This window comes from Somniosus microcephalus, chromosome 16, assembly GCF_052327205.1.
Source record: "Somniosus microcephalus isolate GS21.2 chromosome 16, FLI_Smic_1.0, whole genome shotgun sequence".
Classification (NCBI taxonomy): Eukaryota; Metazoa; Chordata; class Chondrichthyes; order Squaliformes; family Somniosidae; genus Somniosus; species Somniosus microcephalus.
In genome coordinates, this window is record NC_141002.1 from 61,794,877 (window position 1) to 61,822,581 (window position 27,705).

The following is a 27,705-nucleotide window of genomic DNA, read 5'->3' on the forward strand; positions in this document are numbered from 1 at the left end:
TTATGAGAATATCTCATAATTAAGTCCCAGAATTATTGTTGGCTTTGTTTCATTGATACACCTACCATATTATGCCTTATGCCGTGTGCAAATGTTACTTAGAAAACAAAGGATTGCAATGGAACGGCTAGTATTTTGAACTATATTTTTCTGATCTAATTAATAGTTGAGGTACGTTCTCTCCCATCCTAGCCCAATAGTCAACCATTGGCACCCAAAATGCTGAAGCTATTTTCAAAAGCCTACAAATAATCTGCATCATAATCTGTCTCACTGAGTTGCAAAAGTCATTGAGAAAGTAATGTCAGTAGTGCATTCCAGCTCTGATAAGGGGTTCATACCCAAGTATCATAACCTGTCTTTTCTCCTTCTAGATGTTGAATGACCTGCTGCATATTTCTAGCATTTTCTAGTTTTAGACAAGGACATTTTTCTTTCCTTCCCACTTTAGAAACATAGAACAAAGAAGATAGGAGGAGTAGGCCATTCAGCCCCTCGAGCCTGCTCTGCCATTTAATGAGATCATGGCTGATCATCCAAATTCAGTACCCTGTCCCTGCTTTCTCCCCATATCCCTTGATCCCTTTAGCCTTAAGAAATATATCCAACTCCTTCTTGAATATATTTTATGAATTGGCCCCAACTGCCTTGTGTGGTAGAGAATTCCACAGGTTCACCACTCTCTGGGTGATGAAATTCCTCATCTCTGTCCTAAATGGCTTACCCCTTATCCTTAGACTGTGACCCTTGGTTCTGGACTCCCCCACCATCAGAAACATCCTTCCTGCAGCTAGTCTGTCTAGTCCTGTTAGAATTTTATATCAGTTTCAATGAGATCCCCTCTCATTCTTCTAAACTCTAGCAAATAAGCCTAATCGACCCAATCTCTCCTCATACGTCATTCCTGCCATCCCAGGTATCAGTCTGGTGAATCTTCGCTGCACTCTCTCCATGGCAAGAACATCCTTCCTCAGATAAGGTGACCAAAAACTGCACACAATACTCAAGGTGTGGTCTCATCAAGGCCCTGTACAACTGCAGAAAGACATCCTTGCTCCTGTACTCGAATCCTCTCGCTATCAAGGCCAACATACCATTTGCCTTCTTAACCGCCTGCTGCACCTGCATGCTTACCTTCAGCGACTGGTGCACAAGGACACCCACGTCTCGTTGCACTTCCCCTTTTCCCAATCTATTTCCGTTCAGATAATAATGTCTTCCTGTTTTTGCCACCGAAGTGGATAACCTCGCATTTATCCACATTATACTGTATTTGCAATGCATCTGCCCAATCACCCAACCTGTCCAAAATCATACTGGAGTTTCTCAGCATCCTCCTCACAGCACACACGCCCTCCCAGCTTTGTGTCATCTGCAAACTTGGAGATATTACATCTAGATTATATCTATCCCACTAGTCACTGCCTGCCACTCAGAAAAAGACCCGTTTATTCCAACTCTTTGCTTCCCGTCTGCCAACCAGTTCTCTATCCAAGTCAGTACCTTACCCCCAATCCCGTGTGCTTTAACTTTGCATGCTAATCTCTTATGCGGGACCTTATCGAAAGCCTTCTGAAAGTCCAAATACACCACATCCACTGGTTCTCCCTTATCTATTCTACCAGTTACATCCTCAAAAAATTCCAATAGATTATTAGTCAAGCATGATTTACCTTTTGTAAATCCATGTTGACTTTGTCCAATCCCGTCACTGTTTTCCAAGTGCTCTGCTATTACATCTTCTATAATGGACTCTAGCATTTTCTCCTCTACCGATGTCAGACTTACCCGTCTATAATTCCCCATTTTCTCTCTACCACCTTTTTTAAATAGTGGGGTTACATTAGCTATCCTCCAATCCATGGGAACTGTTCCAGAGTCTATAGAATTTTAGAAGATGACCAGCAATGCATCTACTATTTCTAGGGCCACTTCCTTCAGTACCCTAGGATGTAGATTTTGCACAAAAGGGGAGCCCCTCTTGGGAATTACTGATTGCTTTCCAAGAATCAGTTAACAGACAGCCACATAATGTATTTTAGGGAAGAGATCATCATTTATGGCTGATCAACGATGATGAAAAAGTGGCATACTGCCAATCAAAATGCAAGTCAGTGCTTGAGAAAGACCTGACCCAATACTCAACAGGAAAAGAAAATACAATGAAATAAAAAAATAAAATGAATAAAAATAAGCAAAATAACCAGTGTGCCAATGTCATACACCAACACACATCCAAATTCCATTAGTGACTTACACAGATTGGACTCATTATAGCTTCAATCCTCCCTCTGTTCTACTTAAACCAAACTTCGACATGACACCTGACTTCACAGACACCCCCTACAACTTACCTGTGAATCTCTTAAAACTCACTCTCAAACTTTGATGCTGTAGGCAAACTAAAGGCAATATATTTCAACAAAGGAAGATTTCAATAGATGTGCAATATCAGATTCTTCAGGTGGGTGTTTGATTCCAGTGTTGTTCAATACGTTAGCCAAATGTGACTAATTGCATTTTCGATTAGTAAATAAAAAATGAGTAACAGACACCGTCACTGGGCATGTGATCTCAATACTCATATTTGCATGGCATACGCATGTATGTTTGTTGGTAAAACGACAAGACAAAAAGTAGAGTACGCAAGTGTTTTTTGATCGTTGTGTGTGCTTTAGTTCTTGGGTTACTGCGTATTGGTTATCTGCTATAACGGTGTGCAACATAGAAACATCAGCAATATTGGCCCCGGTTTTGCAGTGTTAATGACGGCAAAGCTGTCAGCGTTCGCAGTCATTACCCCTCTGAAACTGACCGTAACTTCAGGATTTAGTGCATGTGCAGATAAACAGGGAAATCCTGAAGTTGCGGTCAGTCATTCCCTGCTCCGCCACAGGCTGCGCTGTGGAACTCCCCACAGCCGGGAATCCATGAAATCACTTGAACGGATGAAAACTTCCCCTTTTCCACACTAATATCGCTGTTAAAAACCTCGTTAAAAAAGGTGTAACTGGGGTTTTAACGCCGCATTGACTGCTGAACAACCGCTTTGGCCCCGAAAACCAATTTTATATTTGTGGAATGTCAATAATGATAGAAATTACAAGATTTTTAAAATACATTTTTTTATTTTTATTTTTTAAATTTCAGCTTCTACCATAACCCCATGTGTATGTCCCGATTGAGAATTCTTCAATGTGATTGGCTGCTTAGACAGCTTGATGGCATCACTGTTGCTGTATGCTGGGGATCCCCTTTTGACAGCGCAACAATCAAATTACAGTTGAGAAAGCTAAAGTTTGTGCCACAAAGATTGCAAGATCTTTGCGGACAGCTTTGGTACGTAGTGTGTGGTAAATGTCTGCAGGGGTAGTGCAGGATACATGGGCCATTGATTAAGGTGAAGGACAGGGCCATTCCCAGCCATGCACGACTGACTCTCCCTCATTACCTTGCCCTCCGACTGGCAGCAAGCAGAGCGAGTACCCTGTGCACTGATTGGGCCGCACAGCTTCATGTTCTAAAAAGGTATCTGTTACAGGTTGAGGGGAATGAATAAAAACCAGAGAATGGGAAAATGTGGGGATAGGGACATAACTACACAGTAAGGATACGGCAGAAAGATACAAGAGGTTACAAAATGAAGAACGGGGAATGGATAGAGAGGCTACACAATGCAAAAAGGATAGAGAGACCACAGTATGGAATATGGGGAGGATACACCGTGGGGAGACGAATATAGAGGGAGGAAAAAGCAGTTCCCAATTGGAGAACGTGAAGAGGGAGCAGTGGGTTTATGCTGGAGCGCCTACTGAGACAGTCATGGTAGGGAGTGGGCTTGCAGTGAGGGGGTAGGGGGCTAATGAGGAGGGGATAGAGATGAGGGAGTATTAGACAAGGTCCAACACAGAGGTAAGTGAATAGGTAGGGGGATACTGGATGGGAGAGAGACATTGGTACACAGGCTGGTATACAGAGGCCTTTAGACACTGATGCCAACCAAGTACTAATGGCCAACAGGAGAACTGTTGAGTAATGGTTCCAATATGGGATGGAGCAGATTAGTACCTGCTGCAGTACATTTAGAAACAGATACCTGTACTACACTAGTCCATTTTAATGCCATGCTGCCATTCAGTCACTGACCGACATCCATCGTTTAAACTTGTATCGAACCTTGGTTAGACCACACTTGGAATACTGTGCACAGTTAAGGTCTCCATATTATAAAAAGGGATATAGATGACCAGCGAAGGTGCAAAAAAGATTTAAAAGGATGATACCAGAACAGAGAGGTTAGAACTATCAGGAAAGATTGAACAGGCTGGGGCTCTTTTCTCTAGAAAAGAGAAGGCTGAGGGATGACCTCTAGAAGTTTTTAAAATTCTGAAGGGTTTGATAGGGTAGACGTAGAGAACATGTTTCCATTTGTGAGGGGGAGGGGGACCAAAATTAGGGGCCATAAATATAAGATAGTCACTAATAAATCTAATAAGCTATTCAGGAAAAACTTTACCTAGAGAGTGGTGAGAATGTGGAAATTGGAGTAGTTGAGGTGAATAGCATAGATGCCTTTAAGGTGAAGCTAGATAAAAACATGAGAGAAAGGAATACTGTAGAAGGTTATGCAGATTAGGGTAGATGAAGTAGGGTGGGAGAAGGCTCGTGTGAAGCATAAACACTCGCATACACCAGTTGGATTGAATGGCCTGTTTCTGTGCTGTAAATGCTATGTAAAAGCTTTGCGGTAATAGTGTGGAGGACGAACTCATGGAATGTGTGCGCAAGATAGTTTTCTAGATCAGTATGTTGAGGAACCAACTAGGGAATAGGCTATTTTAGATCTAGTATTGTGCAATGAGAAAGGGTTAATTAATAACCTTGTAGTAAAGGGGTCTTCAGGGAAGAGTGGCCATAATATGATAGAATTTTATATTAAGTTTGAAAGTGATTTAGTTAAATCCAAAACAAAGGTTTTAAATCTAAACAAAGCAAACTATGTAGGTATGAGGGGCAAATTGGCTAAGGTAGATTGGGAAACTACATTAAAGGTATGACGGTAGACAAGCAATGGCTAGCATTTAAAGAATTAATACATAATTTACAACAAATATACATTCCTTTAAGGCACAAAAACCCCCACAGGAAAAGTGGTCCAACCGTGGCTAACAGGAGAAGTTAAAGATATATTTGATCAAAGGAAGAGGCCTATAATGTTGCCAAAAAGTGTAGTAAGCTTGAGGATTGGGAGGATTTTAGAATTCAGCAAAGGAGGACCAAGAAATTGATAAAGAAAGGGAAAATAGAATGAGTGTAAACTAGCGAGAGACATAAAAACAGACTATAAAAGTTTCTAACGGTATGTAAAAAGGAAAAGATTAGCAAAAGTAAATGTGGGTCCCTTACAGGCCGAGACAGTTAAAATTATAATAGGGAATAAGGAAATGGCAGAGAAATTAAACAAATACTTTGCGTCTGTCTTCACGGAAGACGCAAAAAACCTCCCGGAACTAGTGGAGAACCAAGGCTCGAACGAGAATGAGGAACTGAAAGAAATAAGTATTAGTAAAAAAAATAGTACTAGAGAAATTAATGGGACTGAAAGCCGATAAATCTCCTAGACCTGATGGCCTGCATCCAAGCGTTTTGAAAGAGGTGGCTATAGAGATAGTGGATGCATTGGTTGTCATTTTCTAAAATTCCATAGATTCTGGAACCGTTCTCATGGATTAGAAGGTGGCAAATGTAACCCCCATTTTCTCTCTCCCTCCTTTCTTAAATAGTGGGAACTACAGACCAGTTAGCCTGACATCAGTAGTAGAGAAAATGCTAGAATCTATTATTAAGGATGTGGTAACAGGGCACTTAGAAAATAATAATAGGATTGGGCAGAGTCAACACAGATTTATGAAAGGGAAATAGTGTTTGACAAATCTGTTAAGAGTTTTTTGAGGTTGTATCTAGCAGAATAGATAAGGGGGAGCCAGTGGATGTGGTGTATTTGGATTTTCAGAAGGCATTCTATAAGGTGCCACACAAGAGGTTATTAAATAAAATTAGGGCTCATGGGATTGGGGGTAATATACTAGCATGGATTGAGGATTGGTTAATGGACAGAAAACAGAGAGTAGGAATAAACGAGTCGTTTTCAGGTTGGCAGGCTGTAACTAGTGAGGTATCGCAAGGATCAGTGCTTGGTCCTCAGCTATCCACAATCTACATCAACGATTTGGATAAGGGGACCAAATGTAATATATCCAAATTTGCTGATGATACAAAGCTGGGTGGGAATGTAAGTTGTGAGGAGGATGCAAGGGGACATAGACAGGCTAAGTGAGTGGGCAAGAACAAGGCAAATGGAATATAATCACAGAAACCCCACAGTGCAGATAGAGGCCATTTCGGCCCATCGAGCCTGCACCGACACATATCCCACCCGATCCCCGTAACCCCACGTATTTAATCCCCTTAACACTAAGGGTCAATTTATCATAGCCAATCAACCTAACCCGCACATCTTTGGACTGTGGGAGGAAACCGGAGCACCCGGAGGAAACCCACGCAAACACGGGGAGAATGTGCAAACTCCACACAGACAGTCACCCGAGGCCGGATTCGAACCCGGGTCCCTGGCGCTGTGAGGCAACAGTGCTAACCACTATGCCACCGTGTGGAGAAATGTGAAGTTATCCACTTTGGTAGGAAAAATAGAAAAGCAGAGTATTTTTTAAATGGTGAGAGATTGGGAAATGTTGGTGTTCAGAGGGACCTGGGTGTCCTTGTACACGAATCACTGAAAGTTAACATGCAGGTACAGCAAGCAATTAGGAAAGCAAATGGTATGTTGGCCTTTATTACAAGAGGATTTGAGTATAAGAGTAAAGATGTCTTACTGCAATTATATAGGGCCCTGGTGAGACCACACCTGGAGTATTGTGTACAGTTTTGGTCTCCTTACTTAAGGAAGCATATACTTGCCATGGAGGGAGTGCAACAAAAGGTTCACCAGACTGGTTCCTGGGATGGGGGGATTGTTCGATGAGGAGAGATCGAGTAGACTAGGCCTATATTCTCTCGCGTTTAGAGGAATGAGAGGTGATCTCATTGAAACATACAAAATTTTTGCAGGACTTGACACGGTAGATGCAGGGAGGATGTTTCCCCAGGCTGGGGAGTCTAGAACCAGGCTTGAAGGGCCAAATAGCCTGCTCCTATTTCTTATGTTCAAGGTCAATGGTGATCGGCATAGCTTGAATGCAAATTCTGGGGCATTGTATGGAGAGAGAAGCTGTCATTGTGGTCAGCTCAACTAATCGGAATAACCACTCCAAGCCAGAATAAAGCAAACCCCAACCAATAACGAGCAGCTCCAACAGGCCACGTCATGGCAAAGGTCAAGCAGCATCCAACATTCTGGATGGAGAGCGGGGGGCGGGTGTGGCACACTTTTTGCACGAGTCGACAATCTCAGCAATCACTCTGATGAAGTCAAAGTACTGCTCGTAACAGCTGAACAAAAACCTAGAAGCTGCACTAGATATGTGTTGCGCCTGATAAATTCAAGTCTTATTCCTTATAGATCAACGGTTTCTGTCATTGGGATTTTTGGGAGGCAATTTTTGTTTTTAAACCATTCACCTCACTCATTTGTGACCAATGTCATTAGAGGTATACCAGTCAGCAGTTTTTTTTTTTTTGAAGTCTATCCCACTAACTCAAAATGGCTTTTGCATTAAAATTTGAATTATCTAATCATTTGAATTAAATACTTGGAACAAAATAGCACTCAAAGATTTTTAGGGCAATTTGAATTAACCAGTAATTTGAACTAAGTGACTTGGAATTAACACAGGCCCGGAACTTCGGGTCTCCACGGGCGAGTACGCACGGGGTACTCACCCGTAGGCCCGATGGAAGTGTCGGTTTCCTGCATGCGCGGGAAACCAGCACTGCCGTTCCTCTGAACCAAGAGGTTCAGAGGTCGAACGTGTGCGCAGGGGAGGCTGCGCGTGCGCATGGAACTTCGGGTTTTTTTTTTTGTTTTTTTTTTAAAACAGGTTTTTCCGTGAGGGTAAGTCTGCAGAATTTAGAAATATAAAAAGCAGGTGTAAGGCCTGCTTTTTACAAGGTAAGTGGTGAATTAATTAAAATTAAAACTTTTTTTCCACAGGTTTATTACAGGTAGACTACCCTTTATCCGGACTTCCGAAAACTGAAACCCTCTAAAAACCCGAAGGTTTTTTCGTTCAGCGTAAGTCGTGCGTACAACTTACGCTGAACGAAAAAACCTTCGGTTTTTAAGAGGGTTCCGGTTGCGGAAGTTCGGATAAAGGGTAAGTCGTGCGCACGACCCCCCGCGGACCCCGCCAGCCCCGACAACTGCCGACCCCGCCAGCCCCGACAACCGCCGACCCCCCCCGCGGACCCCGCCAGCCCCGCCAACCGCCGGCACCCCCCCGCGGACCCCGCCAGCCCCGACAACCCCGACTGACTTACGTTGAGCGTCAGCGTAAGTCGTGCGCACGACCCCCCGACGACCCCCCCCCGCGGACCCCCGCCGACCCACCTTCCGAAATCCGAAATTCTCCTTTATCCGAAACTCGGCTGGTCCCGAGGTTTTCGGATAAAGGATAGTCTACCTGTATTTTTAAATACTTTAAAGCAAGGTAAGTTTATTTTTAGTCCCGTTAGAATATAAAATTATTTTTCAAAAATTTAAATTGTTTAAAAAAGTTATTTCATGTAATTTATAGTTTATTTTAAAAATGTGATTTAAAAAAAAATTTGTTTGAAGGTTTAGTGCTATTTTGGGGCCGTAGTATTTATAAGTCTTGACAGCACTTCCTGTCAGACTTATGAATGGAGCATTCCCTGCTCCGATTGGCTCCCCATGGCCCACGTAATCCCAGGGGACGCATCGAACTAACTGCGCCCCTGGGACACGCAAGCACTGCGCGCCGGCAACTGGACCAGGCCCCGGATCGGAATTCCACAGGGCCCTACAGCTCAACAGCCAGCGCGCAAGGTAAGTGCAGGTCGGGGGCTTGCACCCGCGGGAAGCCCCCGACCCGGATTTCTGGGCCATTAAGACTGCGTACTGAAATAGGGAAGGTGCTTCAATGTTGCAATTGTAAGAGTGTAGAGGGTCCAGTAGACTGTCCATATGCAGTACTATCCATTGGCTATTGTATTTATCACAGCAACTGACCCAGAGATGAGACGCACTGTGCCTTGGTAATCCTTTCAGCATTTCAATGTTAAATTTAAAACTACACTCAATTGGAATTCAATTTGAATAAGTAAGGTGCATAACTCCTATAGAGTGAAATCAAAACGTCTGGTATACATGCTCATGACCATCATCACTTGAACAGATATCAATTCCCCATATACACATTTTCAGAGAGAATAACTACTAGGAAATGGATTTTTTGCACTATGCACCTATGGCAGCATCCAAAATCCCACCAGTATCAAGTTATATGGTAATAAGATTCAATACATGTGCCAGCTGCATTAATCCTGAAAAGCACTTGCACTCAACTTCAGAAGGGACATTTCTACTGCGCAGTGCAACCACTTTGACACACTCGGTTCTCATAGGTCTTTGTCTAGTTAAGTCTGTATTGAAGGTCAATCTTGTTACTAAGCACTCCTATACAATGGAAAAATCATCTCCTTCACAAATTACCTGTATAATTACCCAGAGAATATCTGTGAAGGCTATTAGTGCCACCAATTATTACTACTGTTACACTGTTCTTTACACACATCAACAATTTGTTTCCAATATCACATCAAATTGGAGCAACAGCACTTGGCACCATGATAGCAGTACAGTGCAGGTTTGATCCTGCATACCACCGAGTCTAGATCTCAGACCTGCTACTTTGGGAAAGGACCAAGCAAAGGCTTATGGGCCTGCTCATACTGAAGAATGGGAAGGGAAATAAAGAAAAAAAGAGAGTGATCCCAAAGGTGCTCTTGTGGACTTCCAAACAGTGAATTTAAAACAAAATTGGTGAAATCATCTAAACCACTGCTGGTGTTGAGCCTCTGAACACAACAGACAAAAAAAAACAACAAATTGCCTCTCACATAAAACACAAAAAGCTGTTTTATTTGCAATTACTGCACTCTGAAATAGATTACCTTGCCTAGGGTCTTCCTCATTATTTGAGGTGACTTTTTTTTTTGTGTGTCAGTGGAACTTCTAGTTATCAACTAGAGGAAAATGTCCTTTAAGACCTGTGCACCTTTAAGAGGTACTTCTTGTTGCTTTCCAACGAAATGGCTACCGAGTTCCTCAAAAAGCATCACTCCAGAAAGGAAGCTTCCTTTTGGTGGGAGAGCCTTCAGCCACCTTGGTCTTACTCTTTGCAACTCACTCCCCAAAACACACCACTGCTTTTAAAAACTTTCTCAAAAGCCCATCTTTTGGATTTAACTTTCAGTTACTCTTCCTAAATCGTTCCCTTGCTGGCTGAGCCTCTGTTTTACGACTTGACCTCACATTTGAAAAAAGGAGAAAATAAGATGCACACTGTATGCACAGATCCTCAAAAGTCAGAGGAATTCTGTATATTCTAGTTGTACAAGCTGATCCAACCCCTGTCATACCAAAGTCGAGGTCCACAAAGACTTGGTGTTGGGTGAGGGGAAGCAGGAGAAAAAGAAAAAGAAATGGAGAAATATGAATATCCAGAAAGATATCCAACGGGTTCAATTCAACAATCCATAATGAAGTCTGCTCTGTTCCCAGCAATGAGAAAAAATCATCTGATGCAGTCACAGCAAAGGGTCAGTAGTCCTAATATTTTCTCCCATAGGATAACTTTCATATTTGCATATCAAGCTGAATTGAACGAGGAACAATGTACAGTAATACGAGTACATTTTACTTATTAAAATACTGGCATGGAATATCAAATTTTATTGGTGTGAAAGAAAACCTGGCAACGCAAGTATTTTTCTTTTAAAACCATACCTTCGACACCACTCAATCCGTCCTTCGCCCTCACAGCTTTTGGCCCAATGATTATCTGCCAAGTTCTTCATTGCAACTGCATATTCACTCAAAGTCTCTTCATCTTCACAGTGTTCACGCCAGATCTTGTCAAAGTCTCCCACTGTGGGGGAGGGAAAAATAAGTTATGTACCATCTGGAGTTAAAGAGGTATTTTTTGGAAGAGAAAGTGGTGTTTGTTGCAGGCGAATGGATTTTCCAATAGGTCAGTATGTTCCTTGTGTCAAGACTGTACAACATCAGTATTTTATGTGCTTAGTTTTCACATTTTTCAGCTGTTATTCAAACTCACCATAAATTGAAAATCTAATGCAGTTGACAAAAGTAATTAAATAGAAGTGAAGGTGCATCATGGTTAGATGCACAGTAAAACTCCCTTTACTCTGCCCCAACAATATGTAATGTGTCTCAGGCCATCTCAGAACAGCACCTCCATTGCACCAATGTAACACTTTTCCATTTCCCACCCCAGATATCCTGTCCCCTTTATGTGTGTATTGCCAATTTTGGGCTGCATTGGCATCAGTTATGTGCTGTTGGCCAATGCCCACTAGGAACTAGGTCAAGACTGCTCAGAACTATTAGACACAGCCCCCTTGCAGCCAACAGACACAGGACACTTTCATTCCATCAGAGGGCTAGATTCAGACCCAAGTTGCATAGGTAGAAGGAATTAACCAAGATTAGAGAGGTAGAAGACCAGCACCCAATCCCCATCTGGGCAGCATTTTGATGAAGAGATCCCCTTAAAACATTAACTTGACTTTCTTTTTAAAAGGGTCTGAATGCTAGATGGAAATGAAGCACAATCATGTCCAAAAGTCTTAGCATCTGAATTGTAATTTCTGCCAGTATTTACCAGTGCAATGCAGCAGTATAAATGCAACTATGGCAATATCTGATTTGCCACCATTTAAATAAAATTAAACTTATGAAGCCATAATTACTCAACTTGCTTTTATCAGCCAAATACTTGATTTTGTTATGGATATGGTTGGGGCTTACATCCTACTCCTTCCTTTCTTAAAGAGGTAGCTTTGCTACTTCAGTTTCCTCTGGCAAACAAAATACTATGAATCATTAATGAAACATTCAAAAGTTCAGCGTCATACAATAACAATTTGTCATTAACAGTTTGGCTAACATTCTAAGCGCCAAAACAAAAGTATATTGAGATAAATAACTAAACACACAAAAAACATTTCACTTCTTAACCAAACTGGTATGTGGGGAACTGGGTTTAAATAAAATTGAAATCTTTTACAAGATCATTGCCTTTGTTTATTCCTTCAGCAGCACATCTTCTTACTGATCCTTCACATCTCAGCCAGGAACCTATCAAATGAATGACTAATAGTATTACCGCCATGACCAGGAACTTTCTTCACATTACAGCTGAAGTCCTTTTAAACCAAAATGGTCTAAATAAGCTCCTCTGGTGTCCTGTTGATACTATAATCAGGAACTATAGCAGGCTGAATTATTATATTTCCTGAAGATTTATTTGTTCTGCAGAATGCACTACAAAATTCAGGGCTGAACGTTATTTTACAGCTTTAGAAATGGGCATTTCTTACCACAAAATATAGGTCAATCTCAATTTTATCCTTTGCTACCTTTTCATTTTCAACCTAGCTCAGCTTATTTTTCCACAGTATCTCATGCGGTCTTGGTGTGGGTGAGCAATAAATGCCAGCCTGGTCAGTGACGCCTACATCCCAAGCATGAATTTAAAAAAAAAATCCATCTTCCAGAGAAACATAAAAGATGTTTTCATCGTTACTTTTTCTTAAAAGAAAAACTGCATTTGTAACTGAATCAATCTTCTGCTGACAATGCTGTGGACGGAGAATCATCAAATGAACAGAATGTTTCTGCCACATCACTGTAGTCACAGTGACATGGCATAAATATTACCCACAATTCAGCAGTATTTCATTCTGCAGCATTAAGTGATGAATTAACCCAAAAGTGAGTAGCCTGTTAGCCTACAAGATTGAATATTCAAATCCCAAGCAGAACATAACCAGTTCAAAACCAGGAGAAATAGTCAGCCAAACTCACACTTCAGTAGAACACATTTCATCGGTTCACAGTTAAAGGAATATTACAGTGGAGTGAAATGTGGAAAACAAGTAATGTCACTTACTATACTCAACCACTTGCTTAAGCATTCATTGCAATATTGACAGCAAAGACAAAGAAGTCAACAATCTCAATCCTTCTGGGGACACCAGTTCCAGAGCTGGGCAGTACCTTGGGAGCGGGATCGAGGATCTGGTGGAACTTGGGGAAGTCTGATGTAGTGAAGAAGCACCCGGCTTCCGACCATAGAACATATATATCAGAAACGCTGCCTACGGAGGGCACGGACCATCATCAAAGACCCTACCCACCCCAGCCACAGTCTGTTCGCCCTCCTACCATCTGGAAGACGCTACAGATGCATTCGCACCCGTACGACCAGATTTAGGAACAGCTTCTTTCCCAGAGCTGTCATCCTACTGAACTCCACAAATAAACACTAAAGCCTGCACATCTGCCGATGCACTTTATTATGGTCATATTTATGCTAATATATATGTACAAATGTATGTTGAAATGTTTAAGTGTCCTAATCCAAATTGTACACTCTCGGGAGCCACAAGCCTACATTTCGTTGTACTGCACTTGTGCACTAACAATGACAATAAAAGTTGATTTGATTTGATTTGATTTGAAGTGGGCTAACATCTCTGGGGAAGGCACACAACCGTTCCATTAAAAAAATGATTCCAGGGTTTTCACTTCAAAAACAGCTGCTGTTCAGATATTTGCAACAGCTACATAAATAATTTTTAATACAGCTGTTGTAATAATAGTGGTTTCAAATCCTTAGTAAGTACAAAAAACTGCAGGTGCTGTCATCACCCCAAGTTCCAGCATTATCAAACCTTGAGACCCTTTTCCCAACAGTGAAACTCATACACATCAGCAGACTGGGCAAGCAGAGAGCGCGCGTGCACACGCGAGGGGAGGGAGAGACAGTGGGCGAGGGAGGGCATGCCCGCGTGCGGGGAGGGGGAGGGCACGGGGAGGAGGGGGGCAAGCGAGGAGAGCGCAAGCACGTGAGCGAGGAGAGAGCGCGCAAGCAAGGAGGGGGGAGGGAGCACTGTAATGTGCTTTTTGAAGCCCTGTGGTTGTGTAAGGCGCTATATAACTGCAAGTTCTTTCATGTTCTTTCTCCGTTTTAAAACTGTTTTGCAGTTTTTAAAAAGTGTTCTCTGCTTGAGAAGGCATCTTGCACATATAGAAAATTCTCTCCCATGAAATCGTTTAAAAACAAATTTCAGAATGTAGTGAGAGGAAATCACTTACAAGTTCAGTTATAATCTAAAGTCTTCAAACTGAGAGGTTACAAATTTGAATACCGTTTAAATTGAAATTCTCCCCTCTGCTTTGGGCTTTAAGTGTCCTATATTTGACTTTGCGTACTCTAAATCCTGGCCAAATGGGTACAACACTGAGCAGTTCTGCACTGCATCCCTAGGCCTACAAAGGACTGGGTCAAGCTACTTAAATTCATTTCCAGTACGTCCTTACATCTGACATTCAGCTGGAAGTCTGAAAGGAAGACGTGAAAAGACTGACAGAATGGCCTGTGAAGTTTTTGGATGGCAACAATGCAATTTCACCATCTAATTGGGAAGTCTTTTAGAAAAGGCAGGTGGGGAGGTCAAGATTATGAAATCCAAGGGATACTCTCAATTTTATGACTCAAGACAGTCCAATAAACAAAAAAAACTTCTGTCTCATCTAGCTTCCAGGTGACAAGCAATGTTCAAGCATAAAATGGCAGTTAAAAGATGGAATTGACATTTCTTGCAAGATTAAATTCAGATAACCTTAAGAAAAACTTCGATGAGTTAAAACAACAGCACTATCCATTTCCTGTTTTCTTCATCTTCCGAGGCTGGGTTTGTTAGCTCTACTGGTTAAGGTAAACCAAGCTCCTTTTCCAAGGGAGAAATGCAAAATGGCCCAAAAGGAGGACACGATAGACCAAACGCAAAGCTGTCCAAGCTACTTGCATACAAACAGAAGACGAGAATGTTTCCCTCATACAACCGTCCAAGGAGAAACTGAAAGCTGACATAATTGTAACCTGAATTGATAATAAACATGGTTTGAAACCTAGATTTATCAGATTTTGAAATGATTATAGGTTTGGCTGAATCATATGTCCTAAAAAAAAATTGATGGCTTGATCGGAATACCAAAGAAAAACCGCTTACATTTCAAAATGATCATTTGTAAAATCTTTTCTAACGGCCATTCTAACGGCAAATCTCACTCTCAAACCAGCTTGGACGTGGGAGAGAGCAGAGGCACGACCGGTGGCAGTTAAAAGCGGCGGCAGCAAACGAGGCATACTGTAGTGTATGTACCCGTCTACCTTTAAGGGAACTATTGAATGTAACCGTTCACCTTTAAGAGGACTACTTTCAGGTGGCACTATTTGTTTGGCTTCTGTATACTGTAATACCGATAGTGACCACACCAGTATATAAGTGTTGCGCATTATTGCTGGGGCAGCTTCGCCCGGACCTTCGAATAGTAAAGACCTGTTTGTTACTTCTGAAGTCTGTGTATTTATTAACTGCACAACCCACAGACTTTACAGTGGCGACGAGTCCGATCGTACCCTGCGGCAAGACTACCAAAAGCAACGAAGAGCGTCGAAGAGAGACAACCGCCCTCGTCGTGCTACCAAAAGAAAACACGAGGCTGCAACAACAGAAAGCAGGAAGACTAACAACAAAAGCTGTATCAGCAACAGGCACCGACTACCCTTCTGCCACGGTGCGGAGTGAGCCGACCAGCAAGAAACAAGGCGGCCGACGAAACCGAGTAGGGGAAGGTGTAGGGCAGAGCACTCGACCTCGGTCGAGGGGGAGCTGTGCCGGCCAAAAGTCGGGTCCAACGGCGTCGGGTGACAGCCGGACTGCGATCGGCGGGAAAACTCCGGGCAGCGACCGCAGCCACGAAGCGCTGAGCCTGCGAGTAGGCGCGGGAAGAGAAACCCAGCCGCAGCCGGGGAGGGAAACACCGGTCTGCGAGAGGGCTGGGGAGGCGAACGGGAACCGTGCGGGTGAGAGCCGGGTGCGGAGAGAGAGACTGCAAGGAGCCAGTCCAGCGGCTGAGCTGTTCTCCACCAACTGGGTACTCAGAGCCGGCAAAACCGAATGTGCGGGAGTGGGAGAGAGACACAGACGAAAACGGGGTGAGAGACTGCGCGAGAGCCAGTCCAGCGGTTGAACTGTCCTCCGTTAACGGGGTGTACCCAGCGCCGGTAGAGCCGTGCGGGCGGGAGGAAAAGACAGAGCCGAGTAAGGGGAGCTGTGCGGAAGCCAGGCCAGCGGCTGAACCTGTCCGCTGTGGGGAAAGCGTACCCCTTCCACCAGGGAAGAAACGCGGGAAGCCGCCATTAGGCGGGGAAGACGATTGAAGTGGGCGGGGCGAGAAGGAAAGAGCGGGAAACCGCCATTTTCGCGGGAAAACCGCCATCTTAGAAATAAACAAATAAATAAGACGACTTGAAGAAATACTTGTGTTGTACCCAAGGAAAGAAAGATGCCTAAGCGGGCGGACATCAACGAGTTCAATTCGGAGATAGAAGATTGGGCCACGTACGTAGAACGTATTGAGATACATTGTAAGGCTAACAAAATAGCTAAGGAGGAAAAAGCTTTAACCTTACTTAACATGATGGGTGCGAAAACATTCGGGGTGTTGAAGAATCTTCTCTCACCAGCTAAACTGGCAGATCAGACTTTCGATGATATTGTAGCAGCGCTGAAGGATCACTTGAACCCCACACCGTTGATGCTGGCTGAACGATTCAAATTCTACGCAAGAACGCAGAGGAAAGACGAAAGCAATGCGGAATACTTGGTCGAACTGCGTAGGATAGCGAAATACTGCCAGTTTGGAGGGAATCTGACAGAGGCACTGCGTGACAAGTTCGTATGCGGATTGTCCAAAGAAGGAACGCAGAAGCGACTACTGGAAGAAAATGACCTCACACTGGACAGGGCTGTCCTCATAGCTGCATCGCATGAAGCCGCAGCGAAAGGAACAGCGGAAATGCAGCTAAAGGCGGCGGCACTAGGGGTGGACCAAATTACTTCGAGCACAACAAAATGCTACCGTTGTGGGAAGACAACACACGACCAGAATCAATGCTGGGGTAAAAACCAAGAATGCAGGAAATGTGGCAAGATCGGGCACATAGCTAAGGTATGCCGGTCAGGAGCAACGTACAACAATAAGAAGTCACCACAAAAATGGTATGGAAAGGTACAAGAGGTGACTAAGAAGAGTCTGAGGGAACAGAAGTCGGTCTCACACTCCAAATGCAAAGGACTGGACAGTCTGAGAATTCACAACGTGAGCAATGAAGCTGACCGACAAACTATCTGGATAACGCTACAGATTGCAAAGGTCCAAGTAAAAATGGAAGTGGAAGTGGATCGGCGTTGACGGTCATGAATAAGCATGAGTATAAGAAATTTTTCAAGCATATTCCACTACGGGATACGGAACTAGTACTACAGACATACACGGGGCACAAAGTATTCCCCATCGGAATGATAGAAGTCAAGGTGAGATACAAGGATAAAGATCATCACCGGTTGGACCTGTATGTATTGCCTGAGGGAGGACCACCACTTCTGGGACGGGAGTGGTTCCGAAAAATAAAATTGGACTGGCAGTCCCTAAACACCATGACGGTGGATTCCGAAAAAGAGGATGTCAAACCTGAACGGTTGTCCAGAATATTGGACGAAGCTAAGGAGGTATTCCAGCAAGGACTGGGAACGCTGCGAGGTATTAAAGCAAAGGTTAAGATTGCAGAAAATGCAAGCCCAAAGTTTTTTAAGGCCAGATCAGTTCCTTACGCAATACGACCAGCTGTGGAGGCAGAACTGGAAGAACTTGAACGATCAGGGGTTCTGTCAAAAGTGGACTGGAGTGAGTGGGCCACGCCCATTGTTCCCGTCATGAAGTCCTCACCGAGTAATAAGCCTGGGGGACCGGGGAAGGTCCGTATCTGCGGAGATTTCAAGATTACTGTGAATCCGGTGCTTCACACGGTACAATACCCGCTTCCGCGGATTGAAGATATCTTTGCTTCGTTGGCTGGAGGGAAACATTTCACGAAAATAGATCTGGCTCAGGCATATCTACAGATGGAGGAAGAGTCACGCCAGTACCTCACCATCAACACACAGAGGCTTGTATCGCTACAATAGACTGGTCTTTGGGGTAGCTTCGGCGCCAGCAATTTGGCAGAGGGCCATGGAACAGGTGTTACAAGGAATTCCAAGCACGCAGTGCTACTTAGATGACATTTTAATCACGGGAAAAGATGAGGAAGAACACCTCACGAATTTGAAACTGGTACTCACCAGGTTGAAGGAGTATGGCCTTCGGGTTAATCGCAAGAAGTGTGAGTTCTTCCAAAAACGGATCTCATACTGCGGTCATGTCATTGACCGAGAGGGACTGCATAAGTCACCCGAAAAGATAGAAGCGGTTGTGAAGGCCCCCGCCCCAGGAAACGTATCACAGTTAAGATCATTCTTGGGGTTGATTAATTACTATCACAAGTTTCTGCCAAATTTATCCACGGTACTGCATCCGCTGAATGACCTGTTGCGGAAAGAAACACCATGGCAGTGGAGTGAGGAATGCAAAAAGGCTTTTCGCAGAAGCAAGGAGTTGATTACCTCTGAAGAAGTGTTGGCTCATTTCAACCCAGCATTACCCCTTCGTCTAGCTTGCGATGCTTCCCCGTACGGAATTGGGGCAGTACTCTCGCATAGGCTACCAAATGGCTCGGAAAGGCCAGTGGCTTTCGCGTCCCGATCATTGACACCCGCGGAGCGAAATTACGCCCAAATAGATAGGGAGGCCCTCAGTCTTGTGTGGGGCGTGAAGAAATTCAACCATTACCTACAATGTAAAAAGTTCACATTGCTGACAGACCACCAGCCGTTGGTGTCCATATTCAACCCAAATAAGGCCGTTTCCACCATGACAGCACAAAGGTTACAAAGGTGGTCCATGTTGCTTGGGGCACACCAATACGAAATTGAGTACAAAAGGTCTAAACAGCATGGAAATGCTGATGGGTTGTCACGCTTGCCATTGCCGATGGTAGAAGAAGCGAGTATAGTGGACCCAGTAGAGTTGTTCCACTCATCCATAGTGGAGTGTCTACCGATAACAAACTCAATGATTGAGAATGAGACAAGGAATGACCCGACTCTTTCACGAGTCTATGATGTAACGGTGGAGGGATGGCCAGCACAGAGCGAACCAACACTGCAAGCATTTGCACAGAGGAAAGAACTGTCAGTGTGTCGAGGAACCCTGATGTGTGGATCTAGAGTGGTGATTCCACCCAAACTCCAAAAGAAGGTGCTAAAGGAGCTGCACGAAGGACATCTGGGGGGAGTAAAGATGAAAAATCTAGCAAGAGCGTTTGTGTGGTGGCCAGGCATTGATAGAGACATAGAGGAGATCACGAAGAACTGCCTAGGATGTCAGAGGGTTCAGAACGCGCCACCCCAGGCTCCTCTGCATCCATGGGAGTGGCCCTCATCGCCTTGGCAAAGAGTACACATCGACTTTGCTGGTCCATTTATGGACTCGATGTTTCTAATAGCGGTGGATGCCCACTCCAAGTGGCCGGAAGTAATTAAGATGACCACCGCCACCACGGAAAAAACCATCGCAGTGTTAAGGACTATGTTTGCTCGGAATGGCCTGCCGGAACAGATCTGTTCTGATAATGGACCACAATTTGTGTCCGAAGAATTCAAGAAATTCTTAAAGAGCAATGGGGTTAAACATTACACGTCAGCCCCATACCATCCCGCCTCAAATGGATTGGCTGAAAGGTTTGTCCAGACCTTCAAGAAGGCCGTAAAGGCCATGAGTAATGAAAATATAAGTCTGCAACATAAGGTGGATAGCTTTTTGTTGGCATACCGAAATGAGACACATGCGGTCACAAATCAAACTCCCGCAATGATGTTCTGTAATAGACGCCGAAGATGCCGGCTGGATTTACTAAAACCAAACGTCAGAAGAGACGTAGAAAACCGGCAATTCCAGGGCATGAACGACAGGGTCACTAGATCTTTCCAGATCGGTCAACGAGTTTTGGCCCGGGACTACCGTACTGAGAAATGGCAGCCTGGAACTATTGGGAAAAGGCTGGGGCCATTGATGTACACCGTGGACATTGGAGACAATATAATAAGGCGCCATGTTGACCAAATCATAGGGTCCGCCACAAATAGGCCACCGACTTCACCACCTTATCCGGGTGATGTTGAAACTGAGATACCCAGAACACCTACTTCCGATCTAGTGATACTGGAGTCTGCTGAACCTGACACGGCTTTTCAAGCCGAATCGACCTTGCCAGAAGCACCTCCTAGCCCGCCTGAAATGACGACACCACTGCGGCGTTATCCTGACAGAATCCGGAAACCCCCGGAAAGACTGAATCTATGAACTGTCTTACATAAACCTGTATATATGTTAGAATGTATGTTCACTATGGACTTAGTAAGTAATAAGCTAAAAAGGGAGGATTGTAGTGTATGTACCCGTCTACCTTTAAGGGAACTATTGAATGTAACCGTTCACCTTTAAGTGGACTACTTTCGGGTGGCACTATTTGTTTGGCTTCTGTATACTGTAATACCGATAGTGACCACACCAGTATATAAGTGTTGTGGCATGATTGCTGGGGCAGATTCGCCCAGACCTTCGAATAGTAAAGACCTGTTTGTTTGTTACTTCTGAAGTCTGTGTATTTATTAACTGCACAACCCACAGACTTTACACATACCAATTCAACACCAGAGGAGAGAGGTAAAAAGTAATCCAAGTGTGACGTCACCAGGAAGCAGGTAAGTGATTGGTTGGTGAGTATTTCTTTTATTACAAGATTAAATTCTGCGATTTATATTCTCTTGGGTCTCTGTGGTGTAGTGGGGACAGTTGGTAAATAAGCGCTCTAGAGTATATCTTTAACTGGTGGTATTGAATTAATTTAAATTAATTAAAGGGGTAAGTCATGCCAGGAGAGCCCAGCCCCGTGTTATGCTCCTCTTGCTCTATGTGGAAATTCAGGGACACTGCCAGTGTCCCTGACGACCACGCGTGCCAGAAATGCATCCAGCTGCAGCTACTAACGGGCTGTATTGAGGCGCTGGAGCTGCGGATGGATGGGTTGTGGAGCATTCACGATGCCGAGAGGGTCGTGGATTACACGTATGATGAGTTGGTCACGCCACAGGGTAGGGCTGCACAGGCAGAAGGGAAATGGGTGACCACCAGGCGGAGCAGTAGAAGCAGGCAGGTAGTGCAGGGGACCCCTGTGGCCATCCCCCTTTCAAACAGGTATGCCAATTTGGATACTGTTGAGGGGGATGACTCACCAGAGGAAGGCAGCAGCAGCCAACTTCCTGGCACCGGGGGTGCTTCTGCTGCTCAGGAAGGGAGGAAAAAGAGTGGGAGATTCTATCATAAGGGGAACAGATAGACGGTTCTGTGGCCGTAGACGTGACTCCAGGATGGTTTGTTGCCTCCCTGGTGCCAGGGTCAAGGATGTCACTGAACGGCTGCAGGGCATTCTGAAGGGGGAGGGTGAACAGGCAGAGGTCGTGGTTCACATTGGGACCAACGACATAGGTACGAAGAGGGATGAGGTCCTGCAACAAGAATTTAGGGAGCTAGGCAGCAGATTAAAGAGCAGGACCTCAAAGGTTGTAATCTCTGGATTACTCCCGGTGCCACGTGCTAGTGAGTATAGGAATAGGAGGATAGAGCAGATGAATGCGTGGCTAAAGAGTTGGTGCAGGAGGGAGGGCTTTAGTTTCCTGGATCACTGGGCCTGCTTCTGGGAAAGGTGGGACTTTTACAAGTCGAACGGGTTGCACTTGAACCAGAGCGGGACAAATATCCTTGCGGGGAGGTTTGCTAGCACTGTTCGGGGGGGTTTAAACTAAAATGGCACTGGGTTGGGAACCTGAGCAGGGAGACAGAGGAAAGGAAAACAGGGATAAAAGCAAAAGATAGAAAGGAGAAAAACAAAAAAGTGGCTGTCAGAGAAATCAACGGTTTAAATCAAACGTGGCCACAGTAAATAATAATTCTAATAGGTCTAAGAGCGTTAAAAAAACAAGCCTGAAGGCTTTGTGTCTTAATGCGAGGAGCATTTGTAATAAGGTGGATGAATTGGCTGCGCAAATAGAGGTAAACGAATACGATTTGGTTGGTATTACAGAAACATGGCTCAAGGATGGCCAAGACTGGGAACTCAACATCCAGGGGTATTCGATATTCAGGAAAGATAGGCAAAAAGGAAAGGGAGGTGGGGTAGCATTACTGGTTAAAGAAGGGATTAATACAATTGTAATGAAGGATATTAGCTCTGATGATGTGGAATCTGTATGGGTAGAATTGAGAAATACTAAGGGGGAAAAAACATTAGTGGGAGTGGTATATAGACCTCCAAACAGTAAGGTGGAGGTTGGGGATGGCATTAAAAGGGAAATTAAAGAAGTGTGCAATAAGGGCACAGTAGTCATCATGGGTGACTTTAATCTACATATAGATTGGGCCAACCAAATTAGTAACAATACTGTGGAGGAGGAATTCCTGGAGTGTTTACGGGATGGTTTCCTGGACCAATATGTCGAGGAACCAACCAGAGATCAGGCCATCTTAGACTGGGTATTATGTAACGAGAAAGGATTAATTAGCAATCTTGTTGTAAGAGGCCCCTTGGGTCAGAGCGATCATAATATGATCGAATTCTTCATTAAGATGGAGAATGAAGTAGTTGACTGAGACAAGTGTCCTCAATTTAAATAAAGGAAACTACGATGGTCTGAGGAGCGAGTTGGGTAGGATTGAGTGGGGAATGGCGCTCAAAGGGTTGACGGTGGATAGGCAATGGCAAACATTCAAAGACCGAATGGATGAGCTACAGAATTTGTTCATCCCAGTTTGGCATAAAAATAAAACAAAAAAAGGTGACTCAACCGTGGCTAACAAGGGAAATTAGGGATAGCATAAGATCCAAGGAGAGGACATATAAATTGGCTAGAAAAAGCAATACTCCTGAGGATTGGGAGCAGTTTAGGAGTCGACAAAGGGATTAATTAAGAAAGGGAAAATAGGAGAGTAAGCTAGCAGGGAACATAAAAACTGACTGTAAAAGCTTTTATAGATATGTGAAGAGAAAAAGATTGGTGAAGTCAGAATCAGGGGAATTTATAATGGGAAACAAGGAAATGGCAGACCAACTAAATACATACTTTGGTTCTGTCTTCACAAAGGAGGACACAAATAACCTCCCAGAGATGCCGGGGAACATAGGGTCTGATGAAAGAGGGGAACTGAAAGAAATCAGTATTTGTAGGAAAATGGTTAGGAAAATTGATGGGACTGAAGGCCGATAAATCCCCAGGGCCTGATGGTCTACATCCCAGGGTACTTAAGGAAGTGGCCCTAGAGATAGTAGATGCATTACTGGTCATCTTCCAGAACTCGATAGACTCTGGAACAGTACCCATGGATTGGAGGGTAGCTAATGTTACCCCACTATTCAAAAAAAGGTGGTAGATAAAAAGCGGGGAATTATAGACCGGTAAGCCGGACATCGGTAGTGGGGAAAATGCTAGAGTCTATTATAAAAGATGTAATAGCAGAGCACTTGGAAAGCACTGACAGGATCGGACAAAGTCAACATGAATTTACAAAAGGTAAATCATGCTTGACTAATCTACTGGAAGTTTTTTGAGGATGTAACTGGTAAAATAGATAAGGGAGAACCAGTGGATGTGGTGTATTTGGACTTTCAGAAGGCTTTCGATAAGGTCCCACATAAGAGATTAGCGTGCAAAATTAAGGCACATGGGATTGGGGGCAAGGATAGAGAACTGGTTGGCGGACAGAAAGCAAAGAGTTGGAATAAACGGGTCGTTTTCCCGAGTGGCAGGCAGTGACTAGTGGGGTACCGCAAGGATCGGTCTTAGGACCCCAGCTGTTCACAATATATATTAAATGATCTGGACGAGGGAATTGGATGTAATATCTCCAAATTTGCAGACGACACAAAGCTGGGCGGGAGGGTAAGCTGCGAGGAGGATGTCGGGAAACTCCAGTACGATTTGGACAGGTTGGGTGATTGGGCAGAAACATGGCAAATGCACTATAATGTGGATAAATGTGAGGTTATCCACTTTGGTGGCAAAAACAGGAAGGCAGATTATTATTTGAATGGCAATAGATTGGGAGAAGGGGAAGTGCAAAGAGACCTGGGTGTCCTTGTGCACCAGTCGCTGAAGGTAAGCATGCAGGTGCAGCAGGCGGTTAAGAAGGCAAATGGTATGTTGGCCTTCGTTCGCAAGAGGGTTCGAGTACAGGAACGAGGATGTCTTGCTACAGTTGTACAGGGCCTTGGTGAGACCGCACCTTGAGTATTGTGTGCAGTTTTGGTCACCTTACCTGAGGAAGGACGTTCTTGCCATGGAGGGAGTGCAGCGAAGATTCACCAGGCTATACCTGGGATGGCAGGAATGACGTATGAGGAGAGATTGTGTCGATTGGGCTTATACTCACTGGAGTTTAGAAGATTGAGAGGGGATCTCATCGAAACCTATAAAATTCTGTCAGGTCTGGACAGACTAGATGCAGGAAGGATGTTTCTGATGGCTGGGGAGCCCAGAACCAGGGGTCATAGTCTAAGGATAAGGGGTAAGCCATTTAGGACTGAAATGAGGAGGAATTTCTTCACCCAGAGAGTGGTGAACCTGTGGAATTCTCTGCCACAGAGGGCGGTGGAGGCTAGTTCACTAAATATATTCAAGAAAGAGTTGGATATATTTCTTGAGGCTAAAGGGATCAAGGGCTATGGGGAAAAGGCAGGGACAGGGTACTGAATTTGGATGATCAACCATGATCACATTGAATGGCGGAGCAGGCTCGAAGGGCCGAATGGCCTACTCCTGCTCCTATCTTTATTGCCCATTCCTAGTTGCTCTCAAGAAGAAAGTGGTGTGCCTTCTTGAACTGCAACAGTCTGTCTGGCAAAGGTGCTCCCACGATGCTGTTAGGCAGGGACATCAACTGCTGATATGGAAACTTATACATGAAGCAGTGGAACAGAGCGAGAGAGTGAGAAAACATAGGCACATTCTAGTTTTGATTCTTCACTGGGCAGAACACGGTCCTAATTCCTTAATTGAATCATTTGCAACGAAAAGCTCTCTCAAGAGAATGTAGGAAAGTTTTCAATGTTGTACTGCACTGATGCAAGTCTCAGGATTGAAATTAATCAGCGCCAAGTAAAACTCAGCAAAATTTCTATTGCCAAAAAAGGAACTGTTACAATCACAGTGGAAAAATTATTTAGTGTTGCTATGCACTTGTAGTTCATTGGTACTAAACATTTTTTCCACTGTTGTTACCCAACATTTTGATTCACACTATTTCAACTGTGCCGAGCAGAGATACTCAATTGAGATCTCTGTTGCTGAAATGGACTCGCAACAAGTACATGGAGGTGAAGAAATACACCAACAAGCAATATCATCTGGTCTGAAGCAATCATAGGTCTCAAGATAGGCTGTACAAATGTTGCAAAATTCAGCACACCAGAAGCACATCAGTTAGCATACTGGGTCAACCCAAAGGTTGTCTACCACCATTACTTTAAAGCTTTCAAACCGATCTCTGGCAGTGTACAGTCCTTGAAACATTACTTCAAGGGTGCATTTCTGTTCCTTCTATCCTATTGGACAGATACTCATTATTTGAAGCAGGTTATTTATTGCATTTCAAGTGCCCATCTAATGCTGAAACTCTAATATTCTTCTTATCGTGTCTGTTGTGTATGTACCTTTAAGAGAATAACTGGTCTCAGACTGCAGTACCGGCAGTGACCACCCCTGTATAAAAGGCGCTAGTGAGCCTCTGTTTCAGTTTCACTATTGACTTCCAGCAGTAAAGGCTTGTTTTGTTCAACTCCTGCTGTCCATATCTCAATCATTCACGGACGTAATACTGGCGACGAGCATACGAACCTACCTACAGTCTGCACCACCTCCTGGGATCCATTCCTACAGCGAAGTGAGCAGAGGTCGAGGCCAGAAAGAAAAAGAAAAAAAACAGTAGAAACGGGCGTCGACCGTGGGCATCCGCCCCTGTGTTAGCGGAATTGAAGATTGCTGGAGAAGCTGTCGGAAGCGGGGCCTGGTTCCTGTCGACGGTGCTTCAGCTAATCGGGCTGGTGGCAGGTAGTGCACTGATCCTTCCTGGGCTGCGGCGGTCGCGAACTCGAGCGGGTGGTTTGCAACGGGGCCAAGCAGCGTTGTCGGGGAGAGAGAGAGAGAGAGAGAGAGAGAGAGAGAGAGAGAGAGAGAGAGAGAGAGAGAGGGTGGAGCACACAGGGCGCGGCCGGTGCTACGAAGCCGGGCTGCGTATAGACCCGCGAAGAGGGAGGCAAGAGTCCCAGAGGGTTGTTCCACGACGGGAAAATAATAAAAAAAGAAATATTAAACGCGCAAGAAACCGCGAGGAGCTGCAGGTTGCAACGGGAACTGCGGAAAGCAGCGCTAGCAACAGCGGGGAAGAAGGCAAAGCGCAGGAGGCGCCATTTTAGATTTGCAAGATGCCGAAGACTGGCTGTATCACTGCTTTTGATAATACAATAGAGGACTGGACCACGTATGTGGAAAGAGTCGAGGTATATTTCGAGGCAAACGAAATAGCTGAGGAGAAAAAGGCATCGATATTGTTAAATTTAATGGGCGCTAGAACATACGGCCTATTGCGGGACCTGATTACTCCAGCCAAACCGAAGGCGAAGAGTTTTAACGAAATTGTTGCTGTCCTACAGGAACACCTAAACCCTGCACCGCTGTTGATAGCAGAAAGATTTAAATTCCACAGGTGAACTCAGCATGAAGATGAGAGCAATGCGGAGTACCTTACGGAACTACGCAAGCTATCAAAGCACTGCCAGTTCGGAGAAGGACTGGCAGATACCCTACGGGACAAATTTGTCTGTGGACTCCTGAGTGAAGGAACACAGAAGAAGTTACTATCAGAGAAAGAGCTGACGCTAGATAAGGCTTTTAGCGTGGCAGTATCGTATGAAGCAGCAGCCAGGGGAGCTGCAGAAATTCAACAAAAGCCACAGGAATACGGCACCCACGAAATGACACGGGGATTTGCTAAATGTTATCGCTGCGGCAGAACTAACCATGACCAGAAGGACTGCTGGTCCAAAGACAAAATATGCAGGCAATACGGGAAGATGGGACACATTGCACGAGTTTGCAGGTCTGGGAAGAAGACCAGCGACAACAAAAAGGCTACTAAGGAACCGTACAAGAAAGTACAAAAGATGACGGACAGTAGTTCCAAAGACCAGATGAGCGATAGTGAATCCAGGAACAGGAGACTAAGCTGTCTCAAACTTCACAATGTAATCGCAAGAGGATCACCGAACCATTTGGGTCACCCTCACGATAGCAGGGTCCCAAGTTAAAATGGAATTGGATACAGGATCAGCGCTAACCGTCATGAATCGACAAGACTACGAG

The 27,705-nt window shown here is 44.4% G+C and overlaps 1 protein-coding gene across 3 annotated transcripts in view; it reads right to left on the reverse strand.

Moving 5' to 3' along the window:
• Positions 1 to 27,705, reverse strand: part of samtor (S-adenosylmethionine sensor upstream of mTORC1) — a 187,347-nt gene that overhangs the window by 126,412 nt on the left and 33,230 nt on the right. For 2 of the 3 annotated variants that reach the window (XM_086009150.1, XM_086009148.1), the window contains one exon: positions 10,988 to 11,129. The exons of the other annotated variant lie outside the window; for it this stretch is intronic. In XM_086009150.1, the coding sequence (XP_085865276.1) occupies positions 10,988 to 11,058 (71 nt within the window). In that variant the 5' untranslated portion in view covers positions 11,059 to 11,129. The remainder of the gene's footprint in view (positions 1 to 10,987; positions 11,130 to 27,705) is intronic. 3 annotated transcript variants of the gene reach the window in all.